At 39.5% G+C, this 22,839-nt stretch overlaps 1 protein-coding gene across 4 annotated transcripts in view; it reads left to right on the plus strand.

Moving 5' to 3' along the window:
- The window catches only part of PLPP4 (phospholipid phosphatase 4), a 136,052-nt gene that overhangs the window by 102,928 nt on the left and 10,285 nt on the right, over positions 1-22,839 (plus strand). For 2 of the 4 annotated variants that reach the window (XM_007964268.3, XM_038009617.2), the window contains one exon: positions 20,628-20,798. The exons of the other annotated variants lie outside the window; for them this stretch is intronic. In XM_007964268.3, coding sequence (XP_007962459.2) covers positions 20,628-20,798 — 171 coding nt within the window. The remainder of the gene's footprint in view (positions 1-20,627; positions 20,799-22,839) is intronic. 4 annotated transcript variants of the gene reach the window in all.

Consider the following 22,839-nt stretch of genomic DNA (forward strand, 5'->3'; position numbering starts at 1 on the left):
CTGGGATTACAGGCTTGAGCCACCGCACCCGGCCTCTGCTTTCTTTCTTAGCTAAAGTGGTGAGGCCTGTTAGATCACACACTCTGTTCTGTGACTATTGCCAGAGACCCATATCAAAAGCTTTGGTCTTTACCTTCTGGAATTCCAAGTTTTCTTTTAAATGTCTATGTATGTATATTTTAACTAATCAAGATATTTTCCTTTTGTCAGGCTTCTGGGAGCTTTCCTGCTGTTCACGTGTTGCAAAGACTCCTGGAAGTAACTTTTGATCACACTGGGGAGGGTCTGTTAGTGCCCTGGGGATTAATTCTTCTAGTCCTAGATTTTTTGTCTCTCTTAAAGCTGACAGGTGGCTGACATTGTTCTTGATTTTTCTGATGTTTGTTCTCTTTCTCATGTTAGAGATCACAGCGGGAGTGGAAGAGTTATGTTTAACTTAAACTATTTCTGGCCCACATGTCTGTTTGTGAATGTAGGGAGTGTTCAGATTTATTGGGCAGGAAGCCAAATGGTGTGGACAAGAGTGTAAAATTTAAGTTTGCCATTCATGATAGAAGAAATTCAGAAAAAAAGTCCAGTCTCCTGTTGAGTGTAGTAAACTAAGCATAGAGGCTTTCTGCTGACTATAGTTCCAAAATACAGCTAGCATTTATTGAGCACTTACTGGATACTAGGCATGCACCAAACGTTCTACAAATGCTGTTTTACTTAATCCTTACAAAACCCCTATGAGGTGGATATTTGTATTGATCCCATTTGCAGGTGAGAAACAGAGTTAAGTATCCTGCTTGAGGTCACACAGCAAGTAGTGAATCTAGGATTCAAACCTCAGCACTGAGATGTTGCTTTGCATCCACATCTACCTATCTTATATTTAGGTTGGTGCAAAAGTTTATTGCAGATTTTGCAATTTTAATGGCAAAAACCACAATTTACTTTTGCACCAACCTAATACTGAGGTTAAGATGTTGTAGTCAGTGAAGAGATCTCCAACTGATGATTCATGCAGCTGTTTTCCTCCTCAAAAACTTTGTAACAAAAGTATTTTATTTTATTTTATTTTATTTTAATGATTGTGGGGCTTTTTTTATTGCTAATAATTCTCAAGGAAAATAAATAATCCAAGTCCTGGCTTAGCATTTTTCTGAGCCCGGGCGAATCATGCTAACCATCACGACAAATGGCCAGTCTCAGGTGTGTGTTGTAATGAATAGGAAAAAAAGGAATGAAATCTGTCTTTTCACCCTTAAGAAATAGCTGCATTAGAAAAATAAAACAGCAATGAAGCTTGAAATATGTTCTGGTGTAAGATCTGTAACAGGTAACCCAGCCAGTTTCATTTAATCTGAATTTATTCCCATTACAAGCCTTGAATGCTCCCTGGGCTCTCTCTTGCTAAATCGATGTTTTCAGAATTCTCAGTGGCTTGAATTTTGTAATCTGAGAAATCAATCAAGTGCCTCCGGAGAATGCCATGTCTTATTCTACTCTGAGCCTCCAAACGCCTCTTGTAATTAAGTATTAGTTGGAGTTCATTGCACTTGAATAATGAGGTGATGTTTGGGTAGGTTTCCTTTGTTGTTTTTTCTTGAGGAGCACGGCTTCTGTTTTTCTGGTTAGCTGAATCACAGTTGTTACAAAAAATGCTATGGAAAGCCTCCCTAATTATAATAGTTAGCATCTCCAAAAACCAAATTCAATACTTTATGGTCGTTAGTGTGTTGCTGCAGTCGACATGCGTAGCCCTGGCATACATAGCGTATGCCCTGTGATTATGGAGTTTTACAATTAAGCTTTGACAATGACAAAAGGGCTGAAGGAGTTGAATGTGTTCCTTTTTAAAATGGTCTGACTTGCCTGATGACCAAATGAATGGCTGCATAACTCCCGTTGTAGAGCAAACAGTGTAGTTACTAGCTCTTTCTGCATTTGCTCTGCACTATATAATTTCCTTGGCACACCACAGTTGTTTAACAGGGTAAATTAGTTAACAGTGAAATGTATGTACAAAATCATATAGAAAAATAATCATTGGCTTAAATAGTATACTTACTATTAAATAATAATATTAATAAATATTAAGTAATAATAATAAACAGTCCTTCATGTACCCAGCACTTGGTTTAGGAGGTTGAATTTAACTATACCCTTAGAAATCCTACATTACCCTCCTGGTGGCTGATCCTTCTCCGTTTTACTGTGGCCATTATCTTGAGATTTTCAAAATTATTTCTTTGCTTTTCTAGATAGTTTTACATGCACACACATACACATGTATACATTCCTAAGCAAATTATTGATTAGTTTTTCCTGGTTTTGAACTTTACATAAAGGGAGTCACACAGCATATGTTTTGTGATTTGCTACTTTTGCTCGTTATTGTTTTTTGAGATTCTTCTATTTATGGATGTATGTAGCAGGAACTGATTCATCTTCTTTCTTTTTTTTGAGACGGGAGTGGAAGAGTTATGTTTAACTTAAACTATTTCTGGCTCACATGTCTGTTTGTGAATGCAGAGAGTGTTCAGATTTATTGGGCAGGAGGCCAAATGGTGTGGACAAGAGTGTAAAATTTAAGTTTGCCATTCATGATAGAAGAAATTCAGAAAAAAGTCCAGTCGCCTGTTGAGTGTAGTAAACTAAGCATAGAGGCTTTCTGCTGACTATAGTTCCAAAATACAGCTAGCATTTATTGAGCACTTACTGGATGCTAGGCATGCACCAGACATTCTACAAACGCTGTTTTACTTAATCCGTGTCACTTAGACTGGAGGGCAGTGGTGCAATCTCAGGTCAGTGTGACCTGCAACCTCCACCTCCCAGGTTCAAGCTATTCTCCTGCCTGAGCCTCCTGATTAGCTGGGATTACAGGCGCCCACCACCACGCCTGGCTAATGTTTGTATTTTTAGTAGAGATGGGGTTTCACCATGTTGGCCAAGCTGGTCTTGAACTCCTCACCTTAAAGTGATCCGCCCACCTTGGCCTCCCAAAGTGCTGGGATTATAGGAGTGAGCCACCACGCCCAGGCTGAGTTTATTCACTTGCATTTTTATCTGCCATTCTAAGCCATGACTATACTTCGGTTTTAAAAGAATAATTCTAATGCTCATGGACATCTGAGTCATCTCTAGTTTGGACCTATTATAAAATGTCACCATGAATTCTTTTTGTACTTCTTCCAAATATAACTCTCAGATAAATTTCTTGTGGTAAAATTTTTGGGTCATTTGCTTATCTTCGGCTTTAGTAACTAATGACAAACTGTTTTTACACTCTCACCAGCAAGTTACGAAAGTTCCCATTGCCCCACAGTCTTGTCGGCACTTAATATGGTCAGAATTTAGTTTTTGCTGGTCTGGAAGATGTATTGGTAGCTCCTGGTAGTTGTGATATGTATTTTCCTGATGACTGCTGAGCTAGATCATTCATTAGTTTAATGGATCTTAGCTTTTCTCTTATATAACATACCTGTTCATGTCTTTTGCCAATTTTTTTCCAATTAGGTTGTCACTTTTTTCTCATTAATTATTAGGGTTTTAAAAATATTGTGGATATTAGTTCTTTGTTGGTCATACTTGTGGCAAATATCTCCCTTTCCGTGCTTATCTTTTTCATTTTCATTTTTTTTTTTGCCTTCCACAAAAAAGGGAGATGTTTGTGTATTTATTATTTGTTTATGTTTCTTTTATGTATTTATTAATTCATTTATCTTATAATCCTTCTCTTATTAAAGAAAGAGTACATACACATTGTAGAAAGTTAAAATATACAGAGAAGCAAACTTTTTTAAAAAGAATTTTATATTCTTACTGCCCTGAAGTCACCAGAATTAGTATCTTCTGCAGGATTTCATATTCTGAATTTCATACATGTATGTGTATGTATGTACGGTTGACCCTTGAACAACACAGGTTTGAACTGTGAGGGTGCACTTATATGTGGATTTTGTTTTCAGTGAATATACTGAAAATTTTGGGGGGATTTGTGAAAATTTGAAAAAAACTCATAGAGGAACCACAAAGCCTAGAAATATAAAAACAATTTAAAAAGCTATGTCATGAATGCATAAAATATATGTAGATACTACATCTACATATATCATTTACTATCATAAAATATACACAAATCTGTTATGAAAAGTTGAAATTTATTAGACTTTACACATACAAACATAGGTGGTGCGTGGCATCATTCGCAGTCAATAAACTTGAAGCTGCAGTATTAAATCACAACTGCATAAGATTAACTGTAAAACGTGCTGTGCTACTGTGGTAATTTTATAGCCACCTCCCATTGCTATTGTGGTGAGCTCAAGTGTTTTGAATATCTACTTAAAACACCTGTGTGGTGCTGATCACCTTCACGTGGGCAGTTCATGTCTCCACGAAATTGGCGGCGAGCCACGGTGAAAGTGATTTTTCGCCGTTCTCACATATTTCCCATTGTGTTTGGAGCAATGGTGTAAACCTTGAATAACACCATGGGACTTACGAAATGTCACTAGTGATGCTGGAAGTGCTCCCGAGAAGCAGAGAAAAGTCGTGACATTACAAGGAAAAGTTGAATTGTACTGAGTATGTACTATAGATTGAGGTCTGTAACTGTGGTTGCCCACCATTTCAAGATGAATGAATCAAGCCTAAGAACCATTGTAAAACAAACAAACAAAAAGAAAGAAAGAAAAAAATCATTTGTGAAGCTGTCACTACAGCTGCATCAACAGATTTGAAAACCTTACACATTTTCTGAAATATTAGGTTAGTGCAAAAGAAGTTGTGGTTTTTGACATTAAAAGTAATGGCAGACTGGGTGCAGTGGCTTACATCTATAATCCCAGTGCTTTGGGAGGCCGAGGCAGGCGCATCACCTGAGGTTAGGAGTTTGAGACTAGCCTGGCCAACATAGTGAAACCCCATCTCTACTAAAAATACAAAAATTAGCTGGGTGCAGTGGTGCGTACCTGTAATCGCAGCTACTCAGGAGGCTGAGGCAGGAGAAACATTTGAACCCGTGAGGCAGATGTTGCAGTGAGCCGAGATCGCACCACTGCACTCCAACCTAGGTGGCAGAGTGAGACTCTGTCTTAAAAAAACAAAACAAAACAAAAAAATAGTAGCATTAATTTTAACAGCAAAAACTGCAATTACTCTTGCACCAACCTGTACAAAGTGTGGGTTAACTGACCATTTTGGGTTAACTGACCATTTATATTATCAGCAAGCCTTCTGGTCAATAGTAGGCTAGTAGTAACATTTTGCGGGGAGTCAAAAGTTATACTCAGATTTTCAACTGCATGGGGTGTTGGTGCACCATCCCCTACATTATTCAAGAGTCAACCGTATATGTAATCAAAAGTAATTTTCAGTCACCAACCTCCAAGTTTTCATTTGAGTAGATTTCCTCTCACCATATAGGTAAACCATCTTCAAATTTTCCCAGTTGGCCAGCAGTCCTTTAGAGCTTTGGTCAAACAAGTATCCAATCTAGGACTTAATATGTATTTGGATGAACCAAGTTCTGAATGTTAAAGTCTGTTTTATCAGTCCTTTGCTTTGTGATTAGTATTTATTTTTTGTATATTTTTAAATACATGTCTGTCAATTCCGAGACTGAGTTATCTTCTAACAGCCCTATAGTTTTGCTTTCTCCTTTAGCTTTATCAGCCAGAATTGATTTCTGGATATAGTAGCAGTCCAATTTTTCTCCCATATAGATACCAGCACCATTTATTGATGTGCACCGACCAACAACATACCATGACCCCTGCCGTATTTCATGTTCATGTAAAGATGGGTCTTTTTCTTGACTTTTAAAATTCTGATTCATGGGTCTATTTACTTATTCCTATACCAGTGCTGCAGTGTCCTAATCATTATGCCTTTATAATATGTCTTGACATAATACATTTTATAACAAGGTTTAAATAAGACAAATCTAAGTGGATAGGTTAGGAGGGAAGGTTGGGCTGTCTTTGGGTACAAACCTCAGTGGCTTAAAACTCGAAGGGCTTGTTTCTTGCTCATGCTACACATACAATTGTGGTCACTCAGGGTCCCAGGCAGAGGCTCTGTTACTATCTCAGTATGTTCTTCCACAGGCGAGAAGAGAGCACGGAGAATCACTTATCAACTTGTAATGCTTTCTCCCAGAAGGGACACATGTCAGTTATATTTACATTTCATTGGCAGAGCTACTCCCATGACCACGCCTGATTTCAAGGTTGCAGGGGATTTCAAGGTTGCAATCCTTGTATAACTGGAAGCAGAGGATTGTCTACCACATCTCTTCCATTGCTCTTCTTCAGAAGTGTCTTAGCTATTCTCAGCCTTGAGACCCAGCTTGTCAAGTTCCATGAAAACCTTTATTGAGATTTTGATTGGGATTTTAGTGAATCTAGGGTTCAATTTGAGGAGAAATCATGTCTTCCTTTCCAAGCTTATGGTGTATTTGTCTATTTATCTAGGTCTTAATGTCTTTTAGTGGTTTTATCCTTCTGTCTTTAAAGGATTTGCACATCATTTATTAGACTAATTCTTAGGTTTTTATATTCTTACTATTATAAATTTTATTTTTTAAGTTATATTTCCTAGCTAATTATTTTCTGGTATCCAGAAATGCCGGTGACTTTGGTATATTAATTTTATTAATGCAGAAATTTTGAAAAACTCTCCTGGTAATTCTAATTACTTATCCATAAATTATTTTGAGTTTTCTACCTAGAAAATCATACCACCTGCAAATAATGACAGTTTCATTTTTTCCTTTCTAATTCCTAACCCTTTTATTGAGTTCTCTTGTCTTCTCTAGCTAGGGCTTCTTGTGCAATGTTCTAGAAGTGAGGATAGCAAACGTTTGTGTCTTGTTACTGATCTTAAGGGAATGCTTTAAACATGTGACCAATAAGTAGGACTTTTTTGCTAGATATTCTTTATGAGATTCCTTCCATTTCTAGTTTGTTAAGAATGAACTTTGAATTTTGTGGATCAAAAAAGTGATACTTTCCCTTTGATATATTAATGTGGTCATTTATAGTAATCAATTTAAAAAACATTAAACCTGCTTTAATTCCTGGAATTAACCTTCCTTGGCTAAGATGTATTCCCCTTTTACTCAATGCTAGATTTGGTTGATAATATTCTGTTTAAGACTTTTGTAAATATGTTTTGAGTAATACTGGTTGGTAATTCTCATTTCTTGTACCATACCTGTATGGTTTTGGAATTACTGTTACCAGAATAAGACAGATGTACAAAATAGAAGTATGAGACCTGTAAAATCCATGAAAATTGTTTAAGATATAAACATACATTTCAGTCTGGGCAAGGTGACTCACACCTGTAATCCCAGCACTTTGGGAAGCCAGGGCAGGTGGATCACCTGAGGTCAGGAGTTTGAGACCAGCCTGGCCAGATGGAGAAACCCCATTTCTACTAAAAATACAAAAATTAGCCAGGCATGGTGGCAGGTGCCTATAATCTCAGCTACTCAGGAGGCTAAGTCAGGAGAATCGCTTGAAGCCAGGAGACAGAGGTTGTGGTGTGCCGAGATCGCGCCACTGCACTCCAGCCTGGGCAACAAGAGCGAAACCCCAACTCAAAAACAAAACCAAGCAAACAAACAAAAAAGATGTAAATGTACATTTCGGTGAGTGATAGATCAAACATAAATTGGAAAATATATAAGACTCAATTATCATAGTTAACAAGCTTCATAAAATATCCCCGCATTTTTAATTCTTTGTAAAGTGTCTATGTGAGTTGATTTATTTTTTGGAGGAATGTCTGGAAAATGTGCCCATGAAAATTTGGTCCTAGTTTTCAAAATATAGAATCAGTTTACCTAGAGCTATAAAACTCTTGAATTTAAAATATTTTTGTCTTGAGATATTTTAGTAATTTTTGTTTTTAGAACTTAGTCATTTCAATTTATTTCATTGGTCTTTTCAAAGAACTGATTTTTTTTTTGCTTTGAGCCTCTTTACTGTATGTTTGTTTTGCTTTTCATTATTTTCTTATTATCTTTGTTATTTTTCTCTTCCAATTTTGAATGTATTCTATTGTTGTTTTTGAACTTATTGTTAATTTAAATGCAGCTCAATAATGCTAATCTTGTTTTTCTAACATAAACAATTTAGGCTATAAATTTTCCTTTAAATGTTGCATTAGCTATATTCTGTAAGTTTTAATACATATTATTTTCATTAATTTTAATTCTGGATATTTCTAATTTTTCATTGTTTTCTTCTGTGACCCACAGTTGTTTAGCAGAACTTTAAAAAAATCCCAAATGTAAGATATTTTTCTTGTTTTATCTTCAAAATAGTTTATAATTCAATTGCATTATGATCAGATAGAGATCTATACAAATAACCAGTCCTTAGATCTTTGATTAGCTTTGAGAATTAGCATAAGGCCAGTTTTTATAAATATTCTATATGACTTTAAAAGAAAGTGAATTTTTAAATTGTTGGACACAAAGTTGTTATATGTTTATTAGAACAAGATTGTTAATTTGGTGTTCAGATCTTATATGTCCTATCTAATATTTCTGTTTTCTGTTTATTCTTAATTTGTCAATAGCAAAGATGTGAATTAAAATTTCCCACTATTATGGTAAATGTTGTAGTTCTAGGGTATTTGTAATTTCATCAATTTTTTTGATTCATGTATTTTGGAGTGAGGTGTAAACAGTTTAGAATTATAATACTTCCTATTATACCTCCTACTAACTGTGTAAGTCATGGTCATCTTTATCTCTAATATTGCTTCTTACCATAAAGACCCTCAAAATTAAAATTAGTATTGATAAAGAATTGTATTCATTAATATTTGCCTCATTTTTTTCTTTTTTGTGTGTGCCCTATATTTTATGTATGCATTTAAAAATTTTTTAAATAGGGAGCACATTTCAATTCTATTTCTTGTAATTACTCACATATTTAAAGCCTTATTCATATATTCTTTATATACTTCTTTCTCCTTTCTTATACTGTTTTTATGTCTGAATTCATTATTTTCCTCTTTTAGTTTGAAAGTTCTATCAAACCTCTAGTTTAACACACATAGTTAACGAAGTCTCAGGTTAATACCTTTTCTTCCTTCTGAGCAATGTAAGAACATTAAATTCTTTAACTGTGATCAATAATATATTCTAACTTATTTGATAATGTTATCTGGTATTTTAATTGTAGCTTGATTCTTTCTCCTTCCTCCCAACAAACCACCAACCTCTGCCTACTTTCACCCACAGATATGCCAGTATCTTTGCTTAGCATTCCCTCGTGTGTCTCAGCCTTACCACTTTCTGCCTAAAACATATCCCTTACATTTCCTTTGATTTATTTGTGTGTGCGTGTGTGTGTGTGCGCGTGCTACATGCTGTGTGTTTTTGAATTTCCTAAATTGTCTTTGACTTCATTCTTGGAAGATGGCCTTATTCAATATGGAATTCTAGTTTGACAGTTACTCTTTCTTTCGGAACTTTGATGATATTATTTCACTGGCTTCTAGCTTTGATTTTTTGGACCTTTTGAAATCATCTGTGAGTCTTAAACTGCTGCTCCTTTGTAGGTGTTCTTTTCTTCCTTTCTGCATGTCTTTAACAACTTGCTTCTTTTTGTGTTGTAAAGTTTTATTATTGCTGTGTCTAGGTGTGGAGTTCCTTTTATATATCTTATTTGGGATTCACTGGGCTTTATAAATCTCAAGTTTGTGTCTTTCAACATCCTGAGATATCCTCTGCCATTATCTATTGGAATATTTCTTCTTCTCCATTTTCTCTATTACTTCCTCCTCTGATTTAGAACTTCACGTAGACATTTGTAAGACCTTCTCAGCATATCATCCATGTCACTTAATCTTTCCTTCATTATTTTTCATATGTCTTTTTAAATTTTTAACTAAATTCCAGTTAAAATTTGAATCTATCTTTCAATTTGCTAATTCTCTACTTAGGTTTGTTTTACGTGCTGTTTAATCCATCTATTGAGTTTTAAAGTTTAATTACTATATTTTTCATTTATAGAAATTCTATTTTGTCTTCTTAAAAATCTGCTTTATTATTCTTTTATAATGCTTGTTCTCTGTCCTTAGTTTTAAGCTTTTCTCAAATTTCTTCAAGCATATTGCAAATAGTTATTTTGTATTCATGCTTTATAACTCTACTATCTAAACTTGTTATGAGTCAGCTTTTCTTATAGGTTCTCATTTATGATATCCTAAATCTTTGTGTTTCAGTTTTCTTACTCTGGGCTTTTAATTTTTCCTAGAAGTTTATTTTTGGGAAATACTTTGATGTCTGGGTTGAAGCTGAATTCCTCCAGAGAGATATTTTGCCAATTGCCTGACAGCACTAACTACCCCAGGACCACTCAAAATTAACTCTCCTCTTAAGGTTTTTTGGAGACCATATGAGAAGCATGAATTGGATAGCAAAAACCTATGAGAGTTGGCTTGTAGTTCTAAAATCTCTCCACATAGCACAAAGATGGAGACAGGCAAGTGTCCTCCTTGCTGTTTCCTTCTGAAGGGCAGACTTCTTTTCCTACTTATTCTTTTTCTTTTTCTTTTCTTTTTTTTTTTTTTTAAGATGGAGTTTCACCCTGTCACCCAGGCTGGAGTGCAATGGTGCAGTCTCAGCCCACTGCAACCTCCACCTCCACCTCCATCTCCTGAGTTCAAGCGATTATCCCACCTCAGCCTCCTGAGTAGCTGGGATTACAGGTGCTCGCCACCACACCTGGCTAATTTTCGTATTTTTAGTAGAGATGGGGTTTCACCATGTTGGCCAGGCTGGTCTTGAACTCCTGACCTCAGGTGATCCACCTACCTCAGCCTCCCAAAGTGTTGGGATTACAGGTGTGAGCCACCATGCCTAGCCTTTTCCTACTTAAGCAGGTTGTTTAGTCTTTGGGGTGCAAGATTTACTCAGGGATCTTCTGTTATGTTTTTCATCATGGGCAGTCCTGAGACTTTGTTTCTTCCTCCTTATGCCCCAGGGAGACATCAAAGTGGAAGCTCAAGGTCTGCAGTTCCCCACAGACGCACTTGGGGTCAAGTGTGGATCTCTGGCTTTCCGGTGTCCTTGCACCCTACGTGTTTTCTCTCCCTTCATTTTTGGGAACCTTGTTTTTATTAATTTTTCTCTGTGTCAACATAGTGGCATGTTTAAAAGATTGTTTTAATATTTCATCTAACATTGAATTATTTCAAACAAAATATATAATCTGCTACACTGCTAGAAATAGAAGTCCTACGTTTGGGAATTATTAGGCATTCTTGTATTTGAAAATGGGAACTAAACTTTGGCTAAGAAATAGACATGTCTGGGTTTGAGACTAGACTCCATATTCAATATTTCCAGATATTTGTTTCCTCAGCTTTACTAAAAGTAACACCTTTTATTTGTATGTTGCATTTCTTTACAAAGTCCTTTCACAAATATCAAGTCTTTGGAGAGCTGGCTGAAGCAGATGTTGTGCCTGTTAAGAGAATAGATGAGATTGTTGAGGGGACACCACACTGATTTGGAACCCAAGTCTTAATACCTAGAAGAGTTATTTTTGCTTCAATGCCATCTTGGATTAAATTATTTCAGAGAAGTCAGCAAGTGGATCTCAATTTGTTGTCTGGGGCAAGTCAGTGCGTTGACACTATCTTGAGGGAGATCCTGAGCCCAAAGCTGGGTTTTCTTCTTGTTGTTGCTGTTTGTTTGTTATTTGTTTGATAAAGAGTTCACTGACCCAATTAGCAGTGTCTGCAAAAGTTGCAAGAGATGAAAAATGCAACTTATTTGCTTTTCCAGATTTAAAATGGCCTTCCTGACTTTAAAAAATTATCAGTTCTTGTACAAACATAAAATTTGTCTTTCTAAATTCAGATGGCATAAGTATTGGAAAGATAGACTTTGCTTATGTCAAGTAATGAGGCTACTAGTTCTATTTATGGTCAGCTTCCTTTATGATGTGTGAGATGAGCATGGAATGGTCTTTGATGACAGGGAATTTGTTGCAAGAAAAACCAGAACATGAGGAAATCTTGGAAAGCCACCTCATCACTGATACAATCACTTGGGGTTTCTCAGACTGGGTTGTGCTACAGTTTTCTTGAGTTACAAAAATAAGGACCTGGCTTAGCTCAGGACAGTAGCTTGACGTCAATCTGCTTCCCTTTTTCCACTCATACAATATTTAATATCTGATTGGGCCATGTGGCCGGCACTCATCACAGACTGTCCCTATTAGTCAGCATTTGAGCCAAACATTTCAGGGGTAGCAGATCTTCTTAATGCAAAGGCCGTTTATATTCTCTTCTCGTGCTGGCTAAGACCCTCACTCAAGGCTGCTAGCGGAAGGTTAGAAGGGTTCTTTTTCTCTAGCAAACCCTGAGACAGGTTGTGTAACATCTCGTAAAAGGGAGGAGGAATTGAGGCTACTCTTTTAGAAGAGAGCAAGGCAGAAACAGTTATTACAACCTAAGGGCTTCTCCTGAAGTCCATGCACTCCAATTAGAGGATGATCAGATGAGCACACTGGGCAAATCAACGACTACTCCTTGTGGTGGTTTCTTAAATGTGCATTACTATTCAAATACCATCATCAAATTTATGCTCTGTTAAGTCCTTTGAAGGTAAACTAAAAATCATTTTTCATTAAAATATCATCTTTAGTTTAATCCTGCTCATGCTCTTATCAGCTCCTCTAATGTCATTATGGAAAAAGGCAATTTCTTCCTTTTGAAGGCTTATTTTTATATTTATGTTTCAGATCATTGTGGCGTATAATCAAAGGAAAAGTTATCCTGGGGATTTAGACCTTCTGGAGATTAGGATGCTTAGATATGCAAAACCACTTCCCATCCTTGTGACTGTCAGTAGTTTTCTGCAGTGCAAAGAGTAACATTTATGAGTTCTCATAAGCATTTTTCATCAAGGAGTGTGGGGTGGACAGTGGAGCCAAAGCAGCTTCTGTCATTCAAAAATCCTTAATTCCCAACCAGGTGCAGTGGCTCACGACTACAATCCTAGCACTTTGGGAGGCCAAGGTGGGCGGATCACTTGAGGTCAGGAGTTCAAGACCAGCCTGGCCAACATGGTGAAACCCCAACTCTACCAAAAATACAAAAACTAGCTGGGCATAGTGATGGGTACCTGCAATTCCAGCTACTGGGGAGGCTGGAGAATCACTTGAACCCAGGAGGCAGAGGTTGTAGTGAGCTGAAATCACACCTCTGCACTCCAGCCTGGGGTGAAGAGTGAGACTCCATCTCAAAAAATAAAAAAATAAAATAAAATAAAAAAATGAAAAAAATTCTTAATCCTCCTCTGCTGCTACTTTCCCTCCTTGTAACTGCCCATGACCAGGATCAGTGCCTCCAGCCGGTTGACAGAAGGATGACCACCTTCCTCTCGCTGTCATTTTTCCTCCCATGACTGTTCTTCCTCTGCACTTCTTGTGCATTCAGCCTGAGCTGATTCTTTTTCTCAGAACAAAATCCTCTTTGAAAATGCAACATGAGGTAACAAAAGGAGTTTACAGTCTGCTTTTTTCTGTTTGCATTTCCTGCCTCTGACATTTGCTTTCAGACTAATTAGGAGTTTTTGAGTTCCTTTTCCTTTTCCCCATTGCTCATTTTCAAAAAAGACTGTACAACCCTTTCCATCATGAGATGAAAATCTCACATGGCTCGGTAGCTCAGGTATCACCCTGCCTAGAAACAGGGGACAAAGGACATGACCTTTCATGTCTTTCTGTCCCCAAGGACCTTGGCCTCTTGCCAGAATACTTAATAGGGTCCAAGTATATTTGTAAAATGAATACATGGTCTCTACCATTTATATATTCATTTGGGCATTACGTGTCGGGTGCCTCCTATTGTCAGGCAGTGCGTTCGGTCCTAGAGCTTCAACGGTGACCCTGATGGGCATGTCCCTACTGGGGGTATGAAAACAAATAGGCAGTTAGCATTGCTGTAACTGTAATAACGCTAAGAACATCTGTAGTTTTTGCTGTATTTAAAGAGAACTCATAGTTTCTAAAAAGCTGCATCGAACCCATGTAAATGATTTGTACTTTCTGAGCCTCTATTTCTCATTGGTAGAATGGCCTAATGACTATGTCGTTGTGTTGTTCTGGGGATGAAATGAGGCAACGTAATGAGAAGCTTCGAGCACAGTGCCTGGCCCGTGGGAGGCACTCAACCTCTGATCACCTGGCTGTCCTTCTGATGGAATGCTCCTCTGCCTGCTCTGCTTGCCATAGTTTCCTCCTGCTGATGAGGTTGGGCAGGCACTGACCAGGCAGGCTTGTTTCCCACATCCTTTGTTTCAAACGGTCTTGTGGAGATGAGCTTACATCCTCTGCAAAACACCCTTCCGTACTAAGGTTTATTAAGCTACCCAACGTTGCCCTTCTGCCTCTTAGAGAAGATTGTACCAACTCTCTGAACATCCCAAAATGGAAAGTTTGTATAGATTGACTCATCAGAGCACAATTGTGTCTTCAGTGCCAGAAATTATCAGCTTGTGTGGAGAAATGTATTATAATTAGCAAAAGTAAAAAAATACAACATGAAAAGCAGGATCTGTCTTCCCGATTCTTATCTCATTTGTTTTTTAAAGAGTTTGCTTTTTTGGTGCCAGTGTTGTGTTTCTTGCAATCAGTAGGGTCCAAAGATTTTCCACTTAGTTTAAGAGTCAACTGGGGTTGAAGGGAAAACTACAACATTACACCTAAGCTAACACAATGACAAGATCTTTCTTTGCAAAGGGAGAGTTTTGAACTCATCTGGGTCGCTGGAGGGAAGAATCAGTGATTCCTCTTCAGTGTCACCAGGCAGGCAGATAGCCCTGTTCATGGGATGGACCTGGTGTTACCACCTATGTCAGCTCCTTCTATTGTAATGCTTTGCCTATCTACCCTCATTCACAATAGCCAGTAAGCATCACAAGTGTCAGAAACAGGGTGAAAAGCCATTATCTTTCATCTCCGTCCTAGTTTAGACTATCTTTCCTACTCACAGACAGATCAACACATAAATATTAACAACCAAGAAAACCTGCTACAAATAAAGAAAACCTGCTACAAGGCTTTGAAAAAGAGGGGCACATGCTCTTCTCACAGGTCACTATGCCTACTTCCTTCCCATCAGTAGTAAAGGTGTGTGTGTGTGGTGGGGGCCGGGGGGAGGTCTGTGTGTCTCCAACTCTGGAGAGCAAATGAACAAGTTTGCCTAGGACAAGTAGACTCTGAATATCCTCTCATCCCACTGGCTTGGGAGTTTTCTACTCATTTCTGTTGTTGGTAATGTTAGCAGAATGTGAGTACTTTTGTCCTCTCTCTTATAATCCCCATGTTTAAAAATGTTTAATGCCCTAAGTCTTTGAATGTTCATGTCTCAGTTTTAGTTCTTAATCAAGCAGAAAGCTAGGATTGTGCATAAAGGGAAGACGGGGGTAGGGTGGGGGACAGACACTCACTTGGAATGCAGGTCATTTAACTTGTTCAATGCTAGAATAAACATTATACAACACCCTCCCCCTCCTCACAGCGTGTCAAATGCTTGTTTTCTTTGAGAAGAGAGTAGGATGCCCTATGGCTAGAGTCAGAAAACATGTCTTTGGCAGCCTTCCTGGTTTTTTGTTGTTGTTGTTTTTCTTCCTCCCAGTTGAACTTGAATCTGAGCCTTGATGCTTTAGAGTCCTAGGATTTCAGAGTTGGGTAGGAGATGGCTCATGGGAGAGATCGCATCTTGGTCCCCAACCCCTTAGCTGCCAGGAAGAGATGGCAGAAAAATTATGAAATCATACTAAGTCAGTATAGGTTGGTAGAGTCTCATTCTTCCTCAAGTAGTTACTGGAAAAACCGGAGTGCAGAGAACCAAGGCTTCCCATAGCTCAGACATGCCCTTGGGCCAGAAGTCCTTTGTCAAAGGATATTATGTTAGTTCAATAACTATAAATATCAGTAAGAAAGTGACAAGGATAAGGTTTAGCATGAAATTGGAGCCTCATCATGTAACTTAGGAAAGTAAGGGCACACAGTGATGTTTAAAAAAATATTCAAAGACCCAGTAGCATGTGTCCAGGAAGACTGGCTGCTGCTGGGTGCTCACAGGATCTAGGCTCTTACATATAGCCTGTAAAGATGGCTTGGAATAATTTATCCTCTTTTTCAAAGAGGCAGAGGCTCCAACATTTTGGAGAGGTCGCAGTGGTGGTCCTGACTCCCACCGTGTGGGAGAGAATACATTTTACCTGCCCTCCAAAGAATGAGTCAGAGCCTGTGGTGCCAATGCTGGCCAAATTCGAGTTCCTGAGACAGAGAGATCAGGAGGAGCCTGAGAACCTCACCTCAAACCATTTGCCCGAGGTCTTGACAGTGGAGGGTTTGCACGGCCCTTTCCCTTCCTCATGCCCTGGATGTGCCCGGAGGTGCTGCAGGCAGTATTGGTTGCTTGAGCTGATGACTCATATGTCTTAAAGTCTCCAAGTCATTTTTTATGGGGACACAGAAATTCCTGCTCAATAGCTGCCCTATGTTCATTGATTTCTTTGTTTGTTATTTCCCTAAGAGATGCCAGTTTGGCAACACCCAAGGCTGCCTCTCCTCTGATTCAGATCTTGGAGACTTTCATCCATAACCACACAAAGCCCCAGGGCAGTTTTTTTGTGCTTCCCGCATTTAGTGTAATTCTGTGGATAAACTTGCTAAGCCACCTGATTTGAATAAAGTCCATTATTCCTCCTGGAAGAGCTCAGGATGGGGTCAATACCAATGGGAGCCAACTCTCCAGCCTCCTCTCCCACTCAGATACCTCAAGGAAGAATGAAATTAATAGAAGGAACAGAGCAAAGTGGATGAGGATAGAATTTAAGAGGTGGTTGTGCTTGCTAGGATGGTGGCCAAATAGGGCCACTTTGGAACATCATGTAAACCCCTTAATAACCTTCCTCCACAGTATCTAGAGCAGGGTTGAGCAATGTGGTTTCTTCCCACTTATTTTTACTTTCAGCAGAATACTTAATATATATTGGCACGGCTCTGATGTTTGAATGCTAATCATTATGCAGAAATGTCTCAGTGCACACACCACTCACATTTGCATTTACTTTCTTTTGCTGCATTTTTATACCTAGGATAAACCTGGTTTAATATTCCATTAAAATTTTTTTTAAGCCACTGTAACTTTGTTTAATTTGGTTGCTGAAAAAGTTCTACTTTGGTATAATCTTGTGTTTGTAACCAAAATCGCTTTTAAGAAGGCACATTCTTATCAGAGATAATTTGGAAAAGCTGCAGGTTGTTCACTGTTTGGTACTATAGTAATGATTTTCTTGAACTTACATTTTAGGGTCCTACTTGTTTCACTCAGCATGCATCCTAAGTGTTGTCTATATTGTTACATAATCACGTGGTTTTCTTTTATTTATTTGTTTTTATTATACTTTAAGTTCTAGGGTACATGTGCACAACCTGCAGGTTTGTTACATATGTATACATGTGCCATGTTGGTGTGCTGCACTCATTAACTCGTCATTTACAGTAGGTATCTCTCCTAATGCTATCCCTCCTCCCTCCCTCCACCCCATGACAGGCCCCAGTGTGTAATGTTCCCCTTCCTGTGTCCAAGTGTTCTCATTGTTCAATTCCCACCTATGAGTGAGAACACGCGGTGTTTGGTTTTCTGTCCTTGCGATAGTTTGCTCAGAATGATGGTTTCCAGCTTCATCCATGTCCCTACAAAGGACATGAACTCGTCCTTTTTTATGGCTGCATAGTATTCTATGGTGTATATGTGCCATATTTTCTTAATCCAGTCTGTCATTGACGGACATTTGGGTTAGTTCCAAGTCTTTGCTCTTGTGAAGAGTGCCGCAATAAACATACATGTGCATAAACATACATGTGCTTTATAGCAGCATGATTTATAATCCTTTGGGTGTATACCCAGTAATGGGATGGCTGGGTCAAATGGTATTTCTAGTTCTAGATCCTTGAGGAATTGCCACACTATCTTCCACAATGGCTGAACTAGTTTACAGTCCCACCAACATTGTAAAAGTGTTCCTATTTCTCCACATCCTCTCCAGCACCTGTTGTTTCCTGACTTTTTAATGATTGCCATTCTAACTGGTGTGAGATGGTATCTCATTGTGGTTTTGATGTGCATTTCTCTGCTGGCCAGTGATGATGAGCATTTTTTCATGTGTCTGTTGGCTGCATAAATGTCTTCTTTTGAGAAGTGTCTGTTCATATCCTTCACCCACTTTTTGATAGGGTTGTTTGTTTTTTTCTTGTAAATTTGTTTGAGTTCTTTGTAGGTTCTGGATATTAGCCCTTTGTCAGATGAGTAGATTGCAAACATTTTCTCCCATTCTGTAGGTTGCCTGTTCACTCTGATGGTAGTTTCTTTTGCTGTGCAGAAGCTCTTTAGTTTAATTATATCCCATTTGTCTATTTTGGCTTTTGTTGCCATTGCTTTTGTTGTTTTAGACATGAAGTCCTTGCCCATGCCTATGTCCTGAATGGTATTGCCTAGGTTTTCTTCTAGGGTTTTTATGGTTTTAGGTCTAACATGTAAGTCTCTAATCCATCTTGAATTAATTTTTGTATAAAGTATAAGGAAGGGATCCAATTTCAGCTTTCTACATATGGCTAGCCAGTTTTCCCAGCACCATTTATTAAATAGGGAATCCTTTCCCCATTTCTTGTTTTTGTCAGGTTTGTCAAAGATCGGATGTTGTAGATGTGAATCACGTGGTTTTCATGGTTGCATCATAGTCCATTACATGGAAATGTCACAGCTTGCTTATCTGTTCTTCTGTACTGATCACTTTCAGTTTTTCAATATTTATCAATAACTTTGAGCAGAAAACCTTCTAGATTTCCCTTGTATTTTATATTATTTTCTTAAGATGGACGTTCCAAGGTCTCTTACAAAGATAATGAATGTATTTTAGGCCAAGTCTTCTCCAAGTGCAGTGTGTGCACAGATTGCTGGTGGATGTTGTGAAATGCAGATTCTAACTCAGTAGATGTGGGCTGGATCTGAGGATCTGCATTTGTCACCAATGCCTGCATGATGCTCAGGCTGTGGCTCAGGGCTTTGGGCAGTCTCTTAAAGTTGCTGGTGTATTGGCATTGAGAATATTTATAATACTTGTTTTGCCAAGTCATTGTGTGGGCTGGTTACCTAGGAGCTCTGCCCCCTCAGAAGTACTTTCTAATCAAGAAGAAAGTTTGGATTAGACTGGTGTCCAGAGGGATGGGGAGCTGTAGCACCTGCCTTCAATGAAAGCCTCAAAGCTTAGTTGTGGCCGCCATTAGAATCATCTGGGGAGTACACACACACACACACACACACACACACACACACACACACACTCTCTTTCTCTTTCTCTCTCTCTCTCTCTCTCTTTCTCTCGGCTCCCACCAGACCACTACAAACAGAATGGCTGGCAATGGAACCTGGCTATCAGTATTTTTTAAAGCTTCCCAGGTATTAGAGGTGACTCTGTATAGCTCAACAGCTCAACTATATTCATTGATTTGTTTGCTGCTTTGTTTCCCTAAGAGATGCCAGTTTGGCAACACCCAAGGCTGCCTCTCCTCTGATTCAGATCTTGGAGACTTTCATCCCTAACCACACAAAGCCCCAGGGCAGTTTTTTTGTGCTTCCTGCATTTACTGTAATTAGGTGGATAAACTTGCTAAGCCACCTGATTTGAATAAAGTTCATTATTCCTCCTGAAAGGGCTCAGGATGGGGTCAATACCAATGGGAGCCAACTCTCCAGCCTCCTGGAGAGTTGAGGACCTCCTGGTTGAGGACCATTGTTCTAAGCCCTTCCCACCTTAAATCTCACTGAGCTCCCAACTATGTTTTATACCTGCTTGGATGTAAGTAAAGCTTGGGGCTTATGTATGCTACACTCAGACCTCCACGCTTTCAACAATGGATTTAGCACAGCCATGAGTTTTCTTTGCAATTCTGAAAAAACAATAACCATTATTTCGGACAGAAAACAAGGTATTTGTCATCACTGACTTCTCCATGAAACTCACTCTTTTGTAGCATTTGCTGGCCCCGTCTTACTGAATGCCACCATTGTACACTCAGTCTCCCAACCCAAAAACCTGGGGCTGATCCTAGCCCCTTTACTTTCCCATACCCTTCAGATCTAAGCAGTTCTCACAGTCCTTTGCTCTGTATGTACTTGTTTCTTATAGAATGTATCACATTATATTAAAATTATCTCTTAGTATGGTATGTCCTTCAACTAGACCATGAGCCTCTTGACTCCAGAGATAATATCTGATGCATCTTTTTTTCCCCACATCTAGTGCAGTGCCTGTCTAGCACAGAGTGGAGACTCCTGAAATAACTGTTGAATGAATGGATGAAATAAAATAGGTTTTGATCACATGTAACCCTGGAAGATTATTCTTATGGTTGAAAGTTTCATAGCAGCCTGGTTCTAGCAGGAGCACAGATTGCCTAGAGAGTGCCTGGTGCCAACATGGCCTTGGCCTTGAGGGTGTGCAAGGTGGCAGACGGAATGCCCAGCATGCTCTGACTCCCTGCCACTCACCACCTGCTAGAGTAACACCTGCTGTTTCTGTTTGGCAGTTGCCTTTTCAGGCCTTGGCTTCACGACGTTCTACTTGGCGGGAAAGCTGCACTGCTTCACCGAGAGTGGGCGGGGAAAGAGCTGGCGGCTCTGTGCTGCCATCCTGCCCTTGTACTGCGCCATGATGATTGCCCTGTCCCGCATGTGTGACTACAAGCATCACTGGCAAGGTGAGTCCCTGCCCAGGGCCTGACTAGACCTCACCGTGGTTGCCCCTCTCCTCCAGGGATGGGTGTAGAAATGCACCAGTTGTGGGGAGCTAAGTGCCCATTGTCCGAAACCAGAGGAGGCTGAAATGACAGAGTGGATATAATTTTGAAGCAAATATGCTGGTTCAAATGAGGTCTGGCCTTCTTGGGGAAAGAATTGGAGGTCTTCTTCCTCCTTCATGCTCCAGGAGACTGCTTGAGTCCTGCCAGAATGTCAGGCCCTTTGGTTTAGAGTCACCCTTGGCCTGAGACCCAAATGTGATTTTCCTGCTGGATCACTTGCCTCAGTCCTCAGACTTAGTGCCAAGTGGTTTTTGGCTTCCTTTGCTTATTGAATCCAGCCTACAAGGACATATTTGTCACCGTGGATGCTCTTCTGAAAGGTATATCCAGCCAGGGATTCATTCCAGTAATGCTCCAAGCCACAGCTGCAAGCCTGGGGTGAGGTTTGCCTACACACACACACACACACACACACACACACACACACACACGTCAGTCCTGGAATATTTGTTAAAAATCCAAATAACACAAAACAAGGGAGGGGCTTGTTCCTGAAATATAACTAAACCATGCCATGTCCTTCTGCAGAGAAACTGCAGCTCACAGTCTGTCTAAAAGAAAACCACCACCTGCCAGAGCACACAGAGAGCCGAGACGGAGGTGATGTCCACAGGAGGTGTGGCCTCTGGGAAGCGTGGGGTCTAGGGCAGGGTTTCCCAAGGGGAATCCTTGGATCACCTTGATCAGGCTGCCCTGATCTAGAAATTGGACTCTCTAGAGGTGCATCTGGAGCAGTGGTCTAGAATCGTCATGGTTGTTAAGGTGCATCTGGAGCAGTGGTCTAGAATCGTCATGGTTGTTAAGCAAGCCTATCATTGCTGATGAAGTCTAAGAAGCACTGGGAAAGAGCTCCACCATATGTGTCAATTTTAACAAAACAAAGCAAAGAAAACGTGCCTGAATCCAGCTTCTTTGGATGAATGGGCTTCCATGATAGGTCTGTGACCCAAACCTCCTCTCCCTTTCTTGTTTTCCAACTGTTGCTGGGCATTGTTCATCTCCCCCCTCTCTCTGTCTTTGCAGCCAGCTGCCTTGCAGGACTTTTCCTTTTCTTTTTTCCTACCTTTTCCAGGTTTTTTTTTTTGTAGTGGTAATGAGGCAATGGATGGGGACAGAGTTGAGGGGAACTCCTAGCTGAGAGCCCCTCCTTCCTCATCTTCTCTGGAGACCTTGTGCTCTTTTCAGCACTGCCCAGCTTCTCCTGTTCCTTTCTAGTCTCATCCCTACCCCCATATCCTCCTGGAGCTCATGCTCTGGGTGTCCTGTGACCCCAGCCTAGCTTTGAGCTGAAGGGTGAAGGGTATAGGGAAAGAGATGCTGACATGGTTTGGACAGCACAGCAAGTATCAAGTGCTACTAAGGTCTGAGGCCCTCCTGATGGGGGAGGTCAGAAGAGGGTCACAGGTCTGAGCCTGCCCTTGTTCTGTTTTTAATCAATGACTCGGATGAAATGCTGGATGATAAGAAGCCACATCATGAGACGGAAGGATGGAGAGAGTCACTGGGCCAACAAAAACAAAGGCACAGCCCCCCCTTGGAACTGGGAATATTTTCCCACAGAATTGTTTTCCACATATGTGGTTAGGGCATTTCCCCATGGAGAATATTATGGGCCAAATGGCCTTTTATGGACTGCTTCTCATTGATCCCTTTTGAGCCAGTTTCTTCTTTGAGCGCAGGAACAATTAATCCCTAAATATTTCACAGAGCTTTTCGCAGATTGAAAGAAATAATGGGTCCAAATGTTCTTTGTAAATGGAAATTTACTACACACATGCAAAGTGGTATCATTGTTGCTTAGTACATTTTCGCTAAGGAAGGATGCGTTGTGTTTCCCAAACAACTGACTTGGAGGCAGACATTTTTTTTTTGGAACATGATTTATTTGTAAGCTACAAATGCCAGGTTTTCACTTTTATTCAGTCACTTTGGATTCGAG

The sequence above is a fragment of the Chlorocebus sabaeus genome, chromosome 9, assembly GCF_047675955.1.
Source record: "Chlorocebus sabaeus isolate Y175 chromosome 9, mChlSab1.0.hap1, whole genome shotgun sequence".
Taxonomy (NCBI): Eukaryota; Metazoa; Chordata; class Mammalia; order Primates; family Cercopithecidae; genus Chlorocebus; species Chlorocebus sabaeus.